This window comes from Diplotaxodon limnothrissa, linkage group LG4 (assembly GCF_057381915.1).
Source record: "Diplotaxodon limnothrissa isolate DT_005_m linkage group LG4, D_limnothrissa_male_GT1.1, whole genome shotgun sequence".
Classification (NCBI taxonomy): domain Eukaryota; kingdom Metazoa; phylum Chordata; class Actinopteri; order Cichliformes; family Cichlidae; genus Diplotaxodon; species Diplotaxodon limnothrissa.
Window position 1 is genome coordinate 15400618 of NC_140599.1, and position 18548 is coordinate 15419165.

The following is an 18548-nucleotide window of genomic DNA, read 5'->3' on the forward strand; positions in this document are numbered from 1 at the left end:
GCAGGGAACTGGTTCGTGACCTCGCCCAGAGTTGCTGCGGTCCAATTATAAAAAGGTACGGCTTAAAACGGGCGTGGTATTTAAAAGGCAATCTTCCTCGAAATGCTCACAAAGAGAACTAAATTTAATTTGAATACCGAACAATACGACGTTATACGTCCAAAAAACAAGTTTGAAGCAAACAGCAGCTTTGTAAATGCTCAAAGTGCTTATGGGAAGTGTTACGATATTTAACTCGGCACTATACAGTACATGTGTGGTCATTGCCCCCTTGTGGCCATATTGAGGAACTGCAACAGCAAATTAGTTAATGCACAATAACTATGTAATTATTAATACAGCAATTATTATATTAATAAAATCCTTTAAAAACCATAGTTAAAAACAGCAACATAAATAAAATAAAATAATAGTAATATGGGAATATTATTTTTATGTCTCCCAAATGACATTTGGATTTCGCAGACCTGTTGCAGTTCAACCTGGATAAAAACTTTTAATTTTAGGTTTATAGGGAGAGTTACAGACAGACAAGAACTGCACAGCCCACTCAACAAATCATCAAGTGGGATAGAGACACATATTCTTTTACTTGCCTTTAAAGCGCTTTACTTCATGCAATACCTTTCTTTAGGAACACTTAGATTTTTTTTTTCGATTTTTTTATTAGTGGTGTGTCATGGTGTTGATTTGTTTTACGTTTTATTATCTCGTCTTATTATCTATATTACACACCTACACAAAAATATTTTATTTATTTCTCGGGTAAAGCTGGGGGAGTCACTGCTGATTGTCAAATCACTGGTAGTAGCTATAATCATTGCTAGTCTTTATAATTTCAAAATTAAATTATCAAAGACAACCAGCAGTACCATGTGGCAATAACTTTTAACTGCTGGTAATCTCCAAAGTTGAAAAATATGGGTCTTCACAGCAGGTTGCTTTCCTGTCTGACATCCCCAAGGGGAATTTCTGTCTCTTGCAGGAATTGAGCTAGCAACCGTTTGCTTGGTAAGCAAACGTGTGTTAACCACTACTCTATCCCTAAAGCTGGAGTCACTGAACTGGATTTCTAGCCATGTTTGTAGTGGCATTTAATGGATCATCTGACAATTATTTATGATTTGCTGCGTGGTACAGCTAGTCCAAGAACTTCGCACTAGTAGTTTCATATTTCCATGTTTTATATTCTTTGTTTTACACCCTTACCATCTGTAGTACAACCCCAATTGCACATTTTTTTTTAAATGTGACACTGTGTAAACTATGGATGAAAAATGGAAGGCAATAATTTGCAGATCATCACCCCCAAATTCTGAGAAACAAGAGAAATCTCTGTGTGCAAAGAACAAGACCAAAAGTCAAAGTTGATCAAGACCACAGGTTGCACTGCATTAAAAACAGGCATGATTCTGTCATTGATATCACTGCATGGACCCAGAAACACGTACAGAAACCATTGTCTTTGAACACAGTTGGCATCCAAAAATGCAATTTAAAGCAAAGAAGAAGCCACTGAAAGTGAAATTCTTTGTGGAAAACATTTGCATCTCAGACTAAAGAGGAGAAGGACCTCCAATAGTATGGAGTAACATTGTAAATCCTGTGGAATTACACATCTAGAATGGCATCATCAGTGCTAAAAGGCAGGCTTCACAGCAACATCCAGATGATATTCTTTTAAGGGATGTATGTTTCAGCAAAACAATGCTAAACCGCGCACTGCATCTATTTCAGCAGCATGGGTTCCTAGCAGTGTTGGTCAAGTTACTTGAAAAAAGTAATCAGTAACTAATTACTGATTACTTCCCCAAAAAAGTAATCCCGTTACTTTACTGATTACTTATTTTCAAAAGTAATTAATTACTTAGTTACTTTTTAAAAACACGATTTACAACCTGAATAGGTGATAAAGTGATAGATCTTTCAGCCCAATTCTACTTTTTCTGCATAATCCATCATACAAAATGTAATCAAATGGAAAAGTCTCCTTTTTAACTTGTTTTATCAGTTTTAATCTTTTAACTTTATGCATCAAGTGAAAATTTAATTATATGCAACATTCTGACTTGAATAAATTAGTTTAACATTGAAACCTATTTTCTACACATTCCAGCACATAAAATAAAATGTTTTTTGTGTTTACACTCAGTCTTTCAAATAGATGCAAGTAAAACACAGCAGAAAATAAATAATGTCAAAGACTCAGCGGTCCTTTTGCTCTATTTTCACCTGTAAAGCAGGAGCAGGGTAGGTGGAGGGTTACCCTGGTGCAGGTGTGCCGCGGTCAGTTGAAGAATCCGCGAGTTTCTCTGTGAGTTTCCCATTACGTTGTTGCGCACTCGGTGCTTGCTTGGAAGTTTATGGGTTTTTTTCGGTGTAAAAAGAAGTTTTCTTCCCACGCAGTGAGCAGCGGACGCTAATGTTTTTGTCACTTTTTATGGAATCAAACTCAAAGTAAGGTCAGTACTTCCACGCTTTAAACGCCGCACGCTCATACTCTCTCCCACAATAGATATGATCTGCACACAGCTGTTGTCACTAACGACGCACTCGCTTACGTCACTGTCGTGAGACATTCTCGCAAAAAAATCACGGTTTTAGTAACGCAGTAACGCAGCGTTCCTACGGGAAAGTAACCTAATTACCGTTTTTGCAATAGTAATCCCTTACTTTACTCGTTACTTGAAAAAAGTAATCAGATTACACCATCTTTGGTTCCTAGTAGAAGAGTATGGGTGTTGAACTGGTCTGTGTGCTGTTCAGATCAGCTGAAAACATCAGGAGCATTAAACAAGAAATACAACAAAGAAGATCCAAGTCTGTTGCATAGCTAGAATCTTATTTTAAACAAGAATGGGACATCATTCCTCATCTGGAAGTCTAGCAGCGGATCTTTCAGTTTCCAGATGTTTATCGATTGTTGTTAAAAAAAGAGGTGGTAAACATGGCCCTGCCCCAACCTTTTTTCAAATTCTACATTCAAAATTGCCCTATTGTGTTTGTTAAAATGGTACATGAGATTTTTTTAAAATAAGATTTGCAAATCATTGCATTCACTTTTCATTTACATTTTACACAGAGTCCAACCTTTGTTTTGGAGTCAGGGTTGTAGAATTTTGGACCTGATTATTAAAAATCACGAATCTTTACTGCCCTCTAGTGTTCAAAGCAACTTTTAAACCCTTGAGTTATGTCAATGTAGGCAATACTTCCGGTAAATTCTTTTCAAAATAAAGAACCAACTGAACCGTTAATAAAGGCGCTGACTGAGTGGATTTTAAATTATTAAAAGATGACGATGAAAATCGCTTGGGGAGATTATTTCAGCTCCGTTGGAAACAGAATGATTTTATAATTGTAACAATAAAAAATGCAGAACTCAATTCTTTCAATAGAGCAAAAATAAATACGTTATTGCGGCGAATCGTTAATTTTTTTTTATTTTATTTACAAGCGCTTTAGAGGAAGCGGCACCGCACATACAAACAGACGTGGACAGGCCCTGCCTGATCCATCATGCTCACTTCCCTTGTCTGTGACGTCCATGTTTCCCCCTCACTCTCCCACTGAGTGCATCTGCTGTCCTATCTAATCTTTGCCTAAAATCACAGCGATAATCCTGCATCCATCTGTTCCGAGAGAAAGAGAGAGAGTGAAAGACAAAGCACCGACAATCTGAAAACCAACACCATTTTAATGCGTCATCATGTTTTAGGTGATAAAATCCCGATGACACAATTGCACTGAAATAGTGACATCATCTTAAATTGCTTGAATTTTATTATACACAAGGTTATCTCACATGTACACTTTTTTACATAAAATATTTTCCATATATTTGCATTTTTAAATACAGATCTTTTCTTGTCTTTTTAATTTTTTTTTTTTACACCAAATCCCACCAGATAACCACACATTTCATTGAGGATGGGAAGGAAAACATTGGAGCAGCCATAAACTGAGACAAAGAAGAAAAAAGCAGATCAAAGATACACTGATACAACACGCACAAAATGAACTTGTTCACAGTTATCATCATTCACGTCTTTAAGACTTTTCACTCAAAAAATGGCAACTGACCTTTTGCACTTTTTTTCTTGTAATTATTCGACACAGCAACACATTTAAAAACTAAACCCCCAAGTGAATCAAACACGTCCTTTTTAAACAGTCCAGCACTGCAGTTTTATCTCGCAAACATGACCCACTGAGTACCACCAACAGATGTACTGTCTGTCAGCACGAACAGATGCAGGAGTGGTGTGTGTGTGTGTACACAAGTCCAGTACTACTACAGATTACCTCGCCCGTATGTGACTGTACTCCATTTCCCAGCTGCCAGTGCGCTTGACAGGCAGGAAGCTGAGGTTCTCTACTCTTACAAGATATAAGTGAAGCTGAACTTCACACATTCTCTAATAATGTTCGCCTATCAAACTCTGTCTGCACGATTCACTGTGCACTCGCATGAAATTAGCCCCCCTGTGTGTGTTTGTATGTAAAAGGGAAAATATGAGGGCTGGCACAGTACTGCACCACTGTGTCCATTAAATATGCTCACTGCACAACTTTTCAGCACCTGCACCCAACACAACAGCACACTTGCTGTCACACACACACAGACACACACAGTCGATCTGAAAAGCTTGGATTTACCCGCACAAACACGACTGATGTTGAGAGAAAGATAAGACAAGGAGGAAAAATGGAGGGAGAGGCTGCCAGAGAAACAAGAAAAGGCATAAACAGAAAGTGCTGCGAGGCCTGGGAGTGTTATAAATATGTACCAAGCTGAGGGAGACTATACACACTGAATAGAAAGTGGGAATTGTCAGATGATTACTGGCAACTGTGACCTGTAAGCTTGGCTGGACATGAGATGCAGTGAGAAACTGTAGGCGGCAAAGTCAAGCACACAGGTGAAGGGAAGTTTTACAGCTTTACACTCATCTACGTACGACTTTACAACACCTAAGCACCTTTTTTCTTTTCACTTTGATTAGGAAGTTTGAAAGTTAAACTCAGTGGCGTCGTGGCTGGTGGCGTCTGTTTAGTTTATCTGGGAGCTTTGAGAGCTTGGATTTGGTGATGAATTCTGCATTGAATAGAAGTGTGAGGTTTTTAAAACTGAGGCTCTGAAGGTGCTTTCCCAGCAAAATAAAAGTAAATGCATGACTCACACATAAAAAATTAAAAACAACACAATCCCAGTGGCTTCAGCAAGTTGCTATACAGGCCCACAACTCTCTCGCTCTTTCTGTCTCTCTCTCTCTCTCACACACACACACACACACACACACACACACACACACACACACACACACACACACACACACAGGATCTCCTAGTTGCGGATACAGAACTCCTGACCAATCACAATGAGCATCAGCATCAGGATGTAAGATGAGTTCTGATGAAGATGAAATCAGTTTTTTTGTGTAAATTTAGCACTCTGCATGCACATGCTTGCACACGCACACTGTCTCTCTCTCTCTCACACACACACACACAAACACACACACCTACAGTGGAATGAATCTGATCCACTCTTTTGATATGTGCTGCTATAAATTTTAAGAAGCACACAGCAGGTCTGTTCAGTGACTCTCTTGCAGTCGTTCTCCAGAAACACCCTTCCTCTTTCATTTTTTTTATCTTGTTATTATTATTTTTTAAAACTTGTGTCACGTCAGTCTTCTATGTGAGCTCCTTCTCTATTTCTCCCCCGTACATGTAGGAGTTATATCCGGGCGGCTGCACATACTCCTCAGACTTATCCCAGTCTGTCACCCATCCTGACCCTGCTCCTCCTCCTCCTCCTCCACCGTTGAAACCAGCCCCCGATTGGCTTATGGCTCCGTACTGCCCCCCTCCACGGTACATCTCTTCTGTTTCATTGGCCAGTTCATCCTCGTCGATTATACCGCACTTCTCCTCACTTGTGTCCTCTATGTCTGCCCAAGGCTGCTTTTCTCCTGATGCAAAGAGTCCTAGTGAAGAAGAAAACAGATCAGCAATGAAACTGCGATATTTTAGAGATGCGTTACAAAACACTGTAGAGCCAAAGTCCTACCATAGAAAACCACTCCTCCATAATGAACAAGTGAGGCTATAAGGAAGACGTACTGCCACTCCTCACGCGTCTGAAATGATTCAAAAGGTATTTTAGCACAAGAAAGAGCAAGAACAAGTCTCCCTGGTGTGTCTTTACTCATTAAACATCTTGAGCTTTATGCTCAGCTTTGTTGATACACGTGAATGAGTCACCTTGTGTTTGGTCATGGCACCAACTATGAGAGGACACACCATTCCAGATAACGTTCCCACTCCGTTCGAAATGCCCATCAGTATGCTGGCATATCGAGGCGCAATATCCAAGTGATTGACATTAAACCCTGAGTGAAAGAGCAAAAACACAGAATGATTTTTACACTTAGGGGATAGAAAAAATGATATCATTTTTTAAAAACACATTTTCGTCTTAACGACGTTCACTTCAAACAGTTTAATAAGATAATGATCTAATATCTGTCTGTGTGTGAAATATAAAGCCATTTCCAGGTAGTAGCGGGCACAGCTTGTCATCCACAAACCAACTGGGGATGCCATGTCCATCTTTGATATACAGTCTATGCTGCCAATGAAAACACTACAGCTGACTGACAGACTCATGTTTGCAAATTAGGTCATATTTTAAAGTCCTATCAATGTCAAGTTTTATTCTCATTATGTAGCTTTATTGTAATCAAACTGTCAAAACTCATTAATTTTGATTGGTAAATTACCATTAAACAAACTTAACCTAGCTAACTAATATGGCAAATTCATTTACAGTCATGTAAATTGGAACATTTTTAACAGGATTTTATAATACTGTGAAAACCTTCAAAAGCAATAACATGAAATAACAATTTTCTTATGACTTCATCAGTCTCTCACATCAATGTGGAGGAATTTTGGCCCAACTGTTCTTTATAACTTTACAAAGTTAATTGTGATTCGCATCAACTGATTCATACACACCTCTCCTAATGTCTCACCACAGCAATGCTTTCAGGTTGAAGCGTGGACTTTGACTGAACCATTCAAGATCATTTCTTTCTTTATTTTTCAGCCATTCTGTTGCAGATTTTCTGTTCATTGTCCTGTTGCATGACACAATTTTAGCCAAGCTTCATCTATCAAACAGATGGCCCCAAATTTCACTCTGTATACTTTGTTATACAGAGGAGCTCGTGGTTGACTCTATGACTGCAAAGTTCCCAGGTGCTGTGACTATAAAACAATGGCTGGGATGAGTAAAGGGGAGATGACACACAACAAAATTAAATAAACCATTGTGCAGATTTCTTTGTTTTTAAATATTGTTGGAAACATTTGGGAAAATGTAAGTAGGGCAACACATGTCAACAGAATCTAGAAAATGTGTCATTTTCATACTTTTAAGTTAAAACTTTAACGGGAACCAGTTTAGCTCAGTAGTTGAGCAGGTTAACACACCCCACGAGGCCTGGGCTCGATTCTGACCCTTGGTCCTTTGCAGTGTGTCTGCCCTGTTCTCTTTCCAGTCTCTTCCTCACTTATAACTATCCAAAACACTTGATTTACCGCTGTCCTGCTCACATTTAAAGAAATACTTAAAATTCCATTGTCTCTCATTAAACCTTACTATCACCTTCATGTAGCAACAGTAACACGACAAGTCAGGTTTTCACCTTACATGTTTAGAACATAGATTACCTGAGATAGCAAATCCACTGAATCCCACCGCCAGGACCAAGAAGGAGATGGCAATACCCTTTGTGTGAGAGTAGCCCACCACCAGCAGGAGGGTGGCTTCCATCCCAAAACCTGTGGAAATTCCAAAGAAATCCACATCAACACAAAGGAATTACGAACACTAATAACAAACCCTGTTGTTACAGTCAAGGTAGTGCCAATATGCCGTAATTTTCAGTGTTTGAAGCTGTACACGTGTTTATGCACACGCTGATTTGACCTTTAAGTTGTGCTGAAATATTAATTTGCTTCTAATGCTGGCAGCTACTGCACTTTAAATATTCTAACTGCAAGCTGCTAAATGCCCCACAACTGACAGCATAGTTTCATATGTTTAATTTTAGGAGAACTACAGCATCATTAATAAGTTCATCTTTACACATTTATTTATTTATTTTTGCAATGCTTCTAATTTAGCTTTAATCACTGTGATGTGTCAGAAAGTACTGAAAGAATTGTTTAACTTTTTGCAGCCATTTCTGCAGCAAAAATGAAATGCTATTATAATTTCCAGCTGATAATAGGATGAAGTTTTAGTGAAATAATAATTTGTCAGTTTTCTGAGCCACGGTCTAAAGATATTTAAGAGCAGTTGGTTCGTAGACCTTGGTGCTCTGGGAGGAGTGTCAGATGACAATTGCAGAGTCAGAGAATTATGGTACCCTCATACCCATTTAATAGGCTCTGTTGGCCAACTAAGACGGTTCACCAGAGCTGTATAGAGTTATTTAGTTTCTGCTCATAAACCATAAGCCATGCTCTTATGTTTGATAGCCTCACCTCCACAGTTCATGAGCTTCCTGACGTTGGTGGTGGACATCAGGTTGTGGGTTCTCAAGTAGTCAGCCAACTGGCCCCCAATAGGCACGATGATTGTCATCACCAGATGGGGCAAAGCTGACACTATGCCCACCTGAAAGTCATGTATAGGAGAGGCAGACAGTGTGTACATGTGCGTGAAAAAGGCAAAAATAGTGTTTTTGGGGGGAAAATGAAGGGAGGATGATGAGATGTTCAAATTTGTCCTGACCAAGTGGGAAAATTACAGTTTTACTTGCTTTGACCCTACAGCTTGGATGCCATGCTAACTCACCTTGCTGATCTCAAAGCCAAAGACTTCTTCAAAGTAGGCCGGCTGGCTGATGAGCAGCAGGTAGAAGGTCCAGCTCCTGCAGAAGTTGGCCACAATAATGGCATAGACTGGCATGGAGGTGAAGAAGTGTTTCCACGGGGTTTTAAATTTCTACCACAAAAAGTAATAAGATATTAATGATATGCACCAACTCCACCAATTAAGAACTGCAGACTCAGCCAAGTGCATGGGTCTAAATACACATACTTGAAGGGGATTGAGAAATGATGCAGACTCTCCGATCGCATCTTCAATGTATTTCCTCTCCTCTGGTGAGATGGTGGGATGGGCTGCAGGACTCTCGTATGACACCAGAATCCAAAACAAATACCAGAATATCCCAAAGCTGCCTGGGAGAGGGAGAGAGAGAAAGAAAGACACAGACATAGGAGACAAAGGGAACATTTAAGAGAGAACGAGAATTTAAAGGAGTTGTGGAAATTTAAAGAGAATCAAATAGTGGACATTTAGGGAAATTTGCATGAGCAGTCTTGGTGAGAAAGATAGTAATAAAAGTAACATAACACATATTTGTACTAACCATAGACATAAAATACAGAAGGCCACCCAGTGTATTGCACCAGTATCCCAGCTAAAGGCATGGCCACCACTGCCCCAGCATAGGATCCTGTTAAGACAACACACACACAAAGAAGGCACAAACCCTGTTTATATCTTTCTTTCTTGCACTCAACATGTTTTAGATCCATCATAGTCTTTTTAAACTCTTAAACGTTAGATGAACTTCTAGCAGTTTCATCACAAACGTGTCTTCAAACCCACAGAACCTGTGCAGACATTGTAGATACTGATCTGTGAGGTGACAGGAAGCTGACATTACCACAAAAAGCTGTCGTGGCTAATCGACTTCGCTCAAGAGGAGGTGCCCACTTGGCCCAGATCCCATGACAGGCTGGGTATGATACGCCCTAAAGGATAGAATACGGTCAGGGAAACACCTGTGCATGTGGGAATAGTCCTACACAGAGTCCAGATGTGGACAAAAACTCATATTTACCTCTACAAGGCCCTGGCATATCCTGACAAGTATGACGCAGCTGTAATGGCAGCGAGCGGCAGATGGAATCAGCATGTTGAGCGTCGATGTGGCCACGATGGCAAAGCCGAAAACTCTTAAAAACACAAAGGACAGTAACACTGGCATCAGAACATAAAAAAATCCCAATACATCCCAATACTGGCATTTTCTATGAATGCTGGTTCAGCTGCTTTGCCTCTTACTGTTCTGATTCAAATTATTCTTTTTTCCACACCTAGCATGTATGCAAATTCAACCAGATCTGACACCATAAATGTGGAGATATTAACCTGTTTGCTGCAAATTTTTGACATATAAAGCCACCCGGGATTTGTGTGACGATGTAGCCCCAGAAGAAGGAGCCGTGAATCATCCCCACTGTCTCTGGATCCCAGGTGAACTGTGCAGCCTGGAGAGAAGAAAAAAATTATATGACTTTAGCTCACTTCACAACAGAGGAGATTACCTTGAAAACTTAAGGTCAAGGGCAACTCTGGTTCATCATCCCCAACCACAAAGCCCACGAGTTGGATGTCCCTGATAAATACATTAAATAGAACCAATGGTTCAGTATCTTGCTCAAGGATACTTCGACGTGCAGACCTGAGTAGCTGGGGAATCGACTAACAACATTTCGATTGGTGGATGAACTGTTTTAACTCCTGAACCACAGCCAAGGCAAGCTGGCATAGAGCTGGCCTAGACTGCAGGACTTTAGAAAATTTGATATCACTACACAAAGTAAAGTTTGTTTATCAGCAGTTAAGATGATGCCAACATCAAAACGCCTTAATAGAACTTTTCAGCTTTAGTCTAATACTCTAATACATGACACTACTTATTATGACTTATCAAGTCATTTAAAAAGTTACATAATTACAAAATTTTATTCTTCTCCAACCAACTACATTGTAAAAGGGATAGCCTCAATACAACACACTGCATACTGTGATTAATATAAACCATTAGATATAGTCCAATGAAGATTTAAAGTGATCCCACAGAAAAAGACTTAAGACAGTAACTTTCATTGGTACTGTGAAAATACTGCATGTTACCTGTGTTCCAACACAATTATTGCAGATGTGGCTTAATATCAAATTCATAAAGTAGGTCAATAAAGGCACAGAAGTTTTAATTTCTCTTCTGCTACTCACCACAAGTACTTCCTTGTTGCCTTTGTAGACAGTATGATCATTGACCATGCTTACAATGGCCACACCTAGGTTGCACCTGATGCCAAAGGAGATGCAGAAGCCCAGGCCAGACAGGATGGCGATGATGTACCGCCGGGGCAGGCCGAAGCAGGTGCAGTCCACCACAGGCAGCTCCTTCTCCTCCACCAGCTCAGGACGACCCTCCGCCGACAGCTCAATAGTTTCTCCATTTGGCTGCCGTTTCTCAATCAGCCTGATGGGAGACAGCAGAATATGTGTTAGGCTTTTGGGGTAAAAGTGAACAAAATGGTGCAAAAGACAAAATTCTGTGTATTATAATGTGCTGCAATGAAATCGATGCCTCTGTGATCTTTATGCCTAGCCTCACAGATGATCTGATCTAACAAATCAAAGTAAAACTGCAAAAAAAAAAAAAGCAGGAACACAAAAGTGTGAGCTTCCTTTAGAAAGGAGCTATGAAAGGTTCAGTCTCCAGCTTCCATGCTGACATCACCGGGAGTTACCAGATTATTTTGAGCCTGTGACAAAGAGTTTGCATCTTTTCTTCATGCATGTTTTAAACTGCAAAGATTTTGCACTCTCTCTCTCTTTTTCCTCCTACAAACGCACTCCTCCAGGCTGACATCATGCTCCACACCGGGGTCACGCCTGACTCAGCACGTCCCAGTGTGTGGAAGCAGCTGTCACAAGCCGAGGAGCTACGACAGCCGCGTCGTCTCTGCTTCAGGATCCAAGGAACCTACTGGTCCTCTCACTCTGATAGTGTCCTCACCACTAAATGCCTTCATTTTTTATGACATCATTCAGCCGAATCTGCTTAACAAATTAGCATTATGTTTAAAACTACAAAAGGAACTTTTGTAGGAAATCAGCTTTTAAGGAGTTACACTTTACCGAGCTGCAAAGACAGGGGTGCAAGTGTCTAAAATGTGTTTGCTTGTTTTTTAACCGCTTAAAATCCCATGGTTTTAGCCCATGTGAGGTGATCTACTTGTTTTCCAGGCTATTGTTCAGTTTGTGTGACCATTTTTGTAAAACAACATGTCGAGCATCCCCTCAACAGAAGTCATACAGAGAAGTCAGAGAGCAGCCATCTGTGTATTACAACCTTCATACTCACAACAAAAACACACACACTTCCATCAGATTTAAGTAAACAACACCTACAGATATACATTAGACAAAGTGTCACCATTTTTTCAGTGAATGTATATATCAGTGTTCACTGTCTGTTAAATTTGAGTTCGCAGCAGAGCGAATCATGTGTCCGCCATCCACTTTCCATTGAGGTGATCCAGTTAGCCAGTGAGCTGGAGAATCGCGCACAGAAAAAAGCACAATCAACACGGGGGTCAGGCTGGCGAGGTGACGATGGTTGTGTTTTAAAGATAGCGTTTCATTGGAGGTCGGGGCTTAAACAAGGTTAGAAAGCAAGTGTGCAAAGTCGAGACAAGTCAGCCTCTGATGCTGATTAATTATTGACCTTTTTTTTTTTTTTAGATAAATTATTTACTCCAGCTTTTACACCACAATCTGCCACCATTTGTCCGTCTGTCATCCACCGCTGTCATTATATTTATTTTAGTTATGCGTGTGAATTCCACTCCCTCCCCCTTTTGCACACAGCACACTCTGTATAATCTCGATATGCATCCATGCAATCTGTCAAAAACAAACTAAAACGCAAGACAAGAAGACAGGTCAGTGCAATTACGAGTATAATTAAAACTGCCTACATAAAGAAATATTCTACTCTTCAGTAGATAACAGAAAACACAATGGAAAGCAACATTTTTGGAATTTGTGAGAGATTAGAGAGGCTGCATCCCATCTCCCTCCCTCCCTCTTAATCTGTCACTACACTAAGATTAGGATTACAAAAATGATTTACTTCCGGAAATGAATATGGATGGACAGACTGACTCTGCTGGGCACGATTCAGCACGTTTCTCCCTCTATCACGGCACGCTGTTGAGTTCATGCTGGTCATGTTTTTTAGTCCTTCTGTAACTCAGAAAGCCTTTTTCAGCTTTTGCGTCAAGCTGCAAAATTTCAGGTTGTGCCTCACCTGTTAGTTAATGGTCTACATTTTTATAGAATGGCCCATCTGACTGACTTGGAAATGGGACCATCATGTGTTCATTGCTGACCTTTCACACAAAGTGTCCTGACCTAAGGACGTGATTTGCAATGTGTTTCCCAGTGGATCAAATACAAGAAATTAAAAAACTGCAACCAAATCCTGGAAGCATTGAAAAGGGCGACGCACGACAGAAGCAAAGTCGTGCACATAAATTTGTTGAATCAGTTGTTCACGCTCCTGCTGCTAAACAAATGTGCTGACTTGTCCCCCCGCGTGGAGCTCCTCCCTCATAGTTGGTGAAGGCTGCAGGAGAATCCTCATTAAACCTCAAGACAGATTGCAGCTTGACACCTGCCCATATGCTAAGAGCTAACGAGGCTACCCCACAGCAAAAAATGGTCGTTAATTACAGATGCTTTCCACTCAAAGGCAGCCTCACCCCCTGTGTTCGTGTACAAAGCTGAAGCAAGGGAATTTCCAGCTTAGAAGCAAAGACTTAAAAGATTCTTATACACAAACTTCTTACTTCTTAACATGCTGACTGGTAAAATTTACCAGCTCTGTGTTGAAGAAGAGACACAGGTTCACAATACTGCTTGCTTCCACTCATCTGATGGAGCTGATTGGTCTCAGCTGTCAACAATTAATGAGCAAGCGAGCATGAGCAGGCAGGAGTCCTGCGACCTGGGGCTCTCTGAAATATCATAATTACAATAGTAGCAGGCTCAGTGGAGGCACACGCTTCAAACAGAGCTCATGATTTTCACCTAGACAAAAGAAGCAAAGTCCTAAAACCTGTTTAACCCCAGCGTGAAGACTTCAATACCTCTTGAGTTTAACTGGTGTAAGGTGTTACACAAATTTGATTATATATTAAAAGTATGTTATATGAAACTCTTTAAAACAATAAAAAAATAAAACAGTTGTTGCTAAACTGTGAGTGTTTGTAAGCACACTTTGATTCTGTAATATTCTGTCAGCTTTGATAAAATCACAGTGACTCTCAGGTGACTCGGGGCCTTTATTAGACTCTGTATTAAAATCACCAATTCACAGAGTATTCGGTGTAATCCTCTCATATGAGGATGATCGAGACTGAGAGTGAGACAGCGAGGGAGTAAAAATATTATATAACACCAGACACCCTGGTGATTATTTCTCCATATTTGTGAGCTTAAATTGATTCTTGATTTTATTCCTTTTCTTTTTCTTCTTTTTTTTGTCTCATTTCAGCATTTTGGAGCACGCAAAGTAGCTTAAAGATTAGATTTTTACTTTTTCTCCGAGCACTTTGTAGTTTTAATAGTGATTTTGTTGTTGTCCCCCTCCTCTCCCATCCTTTGAGAGCCTCTCGCTCTCCCTGAAGTGAACAGATTGGGTCTCGGTGGGACTGTGTCACCCAGGGAGACACCCTCCTCCCCATCCTGTCACACCACTTTTTCTCTCTCTCTCCTGCTGACACACACACACACAGACACACACGTTTAACAGTTACACGTGTGACCTTCATAGACGTATTATCTAAATACTCACACAGTATAACTCAGTCGCAGTATGAGTGCTGTCTCCACACACACAACACTTCTTGCTACATTCACCAGAGAACAACACTTCAACAATGAGCTGCACGGGGTCGTAATATGATAATCGAACCACGTGTTAGCTTACATTAAAATATTTCCTCACAAACTGAACAAGTGAAGCAGACACTAAATGCTGAAATCGACAGCATGGACAGCATCGCTGCCAAAAACCAGGCATGCTGAGTCGTTGCAGCTGACTCTCCAAAGTGGCACAGCTATTGTAGATGAATCTCTGGTCATCTGTGAAGACTGTTTCACAAACCTGTGCCCATGTTCCACACAAAACAACAGAGGCAGATGAACGGATAAAAGATAAGAATAGGAAACACAGAAGTGTCTCAAATGTGGACTTGGTGTCTTGTAAGATTTTGCCTTTTGTGTTCAAGCTTGAACCTGCTTTTTTCCTTAGACATAGCTTTATCAAGACTAACAGGAAATCCATGACAAAGACATCCTACATATGATACAAAAACTAATGCTAAATGCTGGGATTAAATGATGGCATGCTTTCCTCCCTGTGCTTCACCACAAGCAAACATATCAAATAATTATTTTTTCGCTTCACCGTTATTTGAAAATTTTATTCAGAGCACTTCTGCAATGACACTGAACTGTAGTAGCTGAAAAATGCACTCCACTGCAAGTAAGATGGATTAAAAATGGATTACCTGTCATATTCTGTATTGCCTCACATGTAGTACAGCACAGCCTCTCATTGTGTAGCCAAGCAATCCTGCAGATGCATTTAAAAGTCTTTTAATAAATCGAAGCGAGGCATTTTTATGATAGCGTCTTTGGGGTACTATTAGTAACTTTTGCACACAACCCAAATTAAAACCAAGAAGCAGTTGTGTGATTATATTTCATGCAGAGCTGTGAGAATAGCCAGATTTGGGGGATCCATCTGGAAACGTTATAAAAGAGCAAATAATGTAAGCAGAGATGTGGAGTGACCTTACAGCGCTGAAGTTTGTGCTTACCTAGTGGAGTTTAATATAGAAACAGGAGATGCATTCTGATGGAGAAAATGTTTAAATAATAGATGAACTCCTGGCTGCTTTCATCAGGAGGGATCACGGTTTTGTCTGTGAGGTGGTGAGATTGCACGCAGACACACTCGTCTGCTTACACAGTGCAGGGATGCCCAAGTTTCACCACGCATTCACACATATACAGCTTTATATACACACATGCATACACAAAACCATAACACACTGCTCTCTTATTCTTTGGCTGCACTTGACACATGCAACCGCATAAAACCACGAGGTCACGCTAAGCTGAGGAAACGCCCACTAAAGTCAACCTGAATCCAATCCAACACATCACATCTCTCATGGAATCAGCTGTGGTGATGATGCGCATGTGTGGAACAGTAAGAGAGAAACGAGACAGGCATGTGTGTGTTGATTTAAGAGACCCCAGTAGGCTGAAAGCTGCTGGTGTCTCAATGGATGGAGGATGAGGAAGAAGGAGGAGGAGGCAGTGGCTGGAGGAAGTGACATGGCTTGCATGGGATGGAATGAGTGGGAGGGGAGAGTTTAGGGATTTGCATGACTCGACAGCTGGACTGCAAAAACAGGCTATTTCAGGACAGGATTTATACGTTTGGTTGCTACCTCAAATCCTGGGAGAGCCAAAGCTTAAAGCAATGGTTATTGCATGAGGTTCTATGATTGTCTTTAATCTGCCTTTTTTTTATTTATTTATTTTTAAACTGAAATATTATCAGTACATCAATCTGTGTAGCAACTTTCACACTCATGTGTACTTTATTTACACATATGCAGCACTTTGAAATGTTCATAATCAGAGAGGATTATGAAGCTTTCTTTTCTTTTTTTAAAATAAGTACCTGCATGCACCTCCAAAGACATAAACTATGTACCATACAGGCTGCAGCAGTGACATAGTTGTCTTTTTTATATCGACCTTTCTTATTTATTGGTGCAACTAACAATTATTTTCAGTCTCAATTAACCTACATATAATTTTCTTAATTGATGGCAACAACCAATAATCATTTGGTTTGTATTGTCAGGTAGGAAAAAAATAGATGTGGAAAAACACAGTTTCAAGGAAACGTGTCCACAAGGTTTTGTGTGTTTTATCACGCAGGTGATTATTAAAATAACAGTTTATATGCCTGTCACTCAAAACTCAGCCTGAAATATTAAAAAACTTTAGAAATTCACACCGTATTTCAGTCGTTTCTATTCATTTCATTCATTTAGTATAATCCAAAACACGTTTTCATAACAATTAAAATGAAATCCTTCTTTCGCTTTAAGACGATCAAACAAACAAAAAACTGCAAATCATTTTTTAAGTCACATTATTTAAAAGAGAAAAAAAAAACATACGGCAAAAACAATTTGGAGCGCAAGAAATGTAATTTATACCGGGAAACTAAAGATTTAAACTTTCCGGTTTTATCTGGACAGCGCTTTCATTCAGCCTGGTCGTGCCAATAACGCACGGAAACATTATGTAACCAGACTTTCTTCTTCTCTCCAACACCACTTTGAGCCTCACAACATCGAACAAAAGCGCAAACAATAAAAAAAGCATAAATGCAATAAAGCATCAAACCACAAAGAAAGAAAGAACAAACACTCTTTTTCTCTCACTGATAACCTCTGTAACACTATGGAGTACCCGTTATGGGCTTCTGTTACAGCGACGACAGTGTGTCATGTTTTTTCCTCCTAATAAACCAAATTATTCAAAATATTATGGATTTCATCCATTATAAAACACTTCTCCTCTCACTTGTGACAATCAAAACTCCCTACTGCGCAAACGCGGACTTCTGTCGCTATTTTTTGTGAAGGGTTAAACCCAACACATTCCTCTACAATTAAAATAAAAAAAGAACCAACTTTTTAAGTGTTAAAAATTACTGCTTGGAGGAGAGCGAGATGACGGATGCACCAACAGCACCGCCACCAACAGCACTGATATGTGTTGCAAGAAAAAAGGCGTAAAAACGCGCACAAATCCGGGGTGAGTTGAGAACATTTGAAATATCAGTGTACCTGTGAATTTTCCCCAAAGTTTTGCCCGCGACCGCCTTAAACCTGTCTGGTCGGATCTCCATCTTTGCAGCTCCTTGACCCGGCCGGTGTGCTGATGTCCCGTGCGCCCTCCTGTCCTGCCCGAGCGCGTCTCTCTCTCTCTCTCTCTCTCTCTCTCTATCGAGCACAAATCCCTCCTTCACTGCACTGCCCCCTCCGCTCCGACAGGTGTAGGCCTTTCAGGCTCCGGGCTTCCTTGTAAAGGGATCGAAAGCCTCTGGTCGATATGGACTCTCGAGTTGGGTAAGATTTCATTTATGCTTATTCCAAACAGGAGATATACTCACTGTTGCCCTTAGCGATAGTGCAGGAAAACACGAATAAATAAGATGGTGGAATATGATGTCTTCTCTGTTTTGTGCGTGTGGTGTAAAAAAAAGTAGCAGGGCTGATATTGTAGTACTCTTTCAGCAGGTTTCTCACACGTGGATTAAGTTCCTTAAGTTCATCTGGGGTGTTTGTCACCACCACAGGGAGACAGTGAAGATGGAGCCTCAAGCTCAAGACCCCTTGATTAAGACAAGGCTGAATCCATGTCCAGGAGAAATGCCACCTAGCATGTTAACATATGAAATACGTCTTCTAATCTTTCTCTGTTTTTAATTTATCTTTATGCTCCGATATTGTTGTGTTCACCATGAAGTCAGTTTATAACACTGATCGATCCACAATTA

The 18548-nt window shown here is 40.2% G+C and overlaps 1 protein-coding gene across 2 annotated transcripts; it reads right to left on the reverse strand.

Annotated features, from left to right (window-relative positions):
- Positions 1 to 5700: 5700 nt before the first annotated feature.
- On the reverse strand, positions 5701 to 17897 carry slc17a7a (solute carrier family 17 member 7a). 2 transcript variants are annotated; one of them, XM_085352297.1, is made up of 13 exons: positions 17836 to 17897; positions 11111 to 11363; positions 10244 to 10362; positions 9933 to 10047; positions 9756 to 9843; positions 9456 to 9542; positions 9122 to 9264; positions 8876 to 9025; positions 8563 to 8695; positions 7744 to 7854; positions 6271 to 6398; positions 6077 to 6146; positions 5701 to 5993 (listed from the first exon to the last, which is right to left on the reverse strand). In XM_085352297.1, the coding sequence occupies exons 1-13, from the start codon at positions 17895 to 17897 to the stop codon at positions 5701 to 5703; spliced, it is 1752 nt and encodes a 583-aa protein (XP_085208423.1). The 2 variants fall into 2 exon arrangements, with proteins under 2 accessions (XP_085208423.1, XP_085208422.1); XM_085352296.1 differs by having other exon boundaries at positions 9116 to 9264.
- Positions 17898 to 18548: the final 651 nt, after the last annotated feature.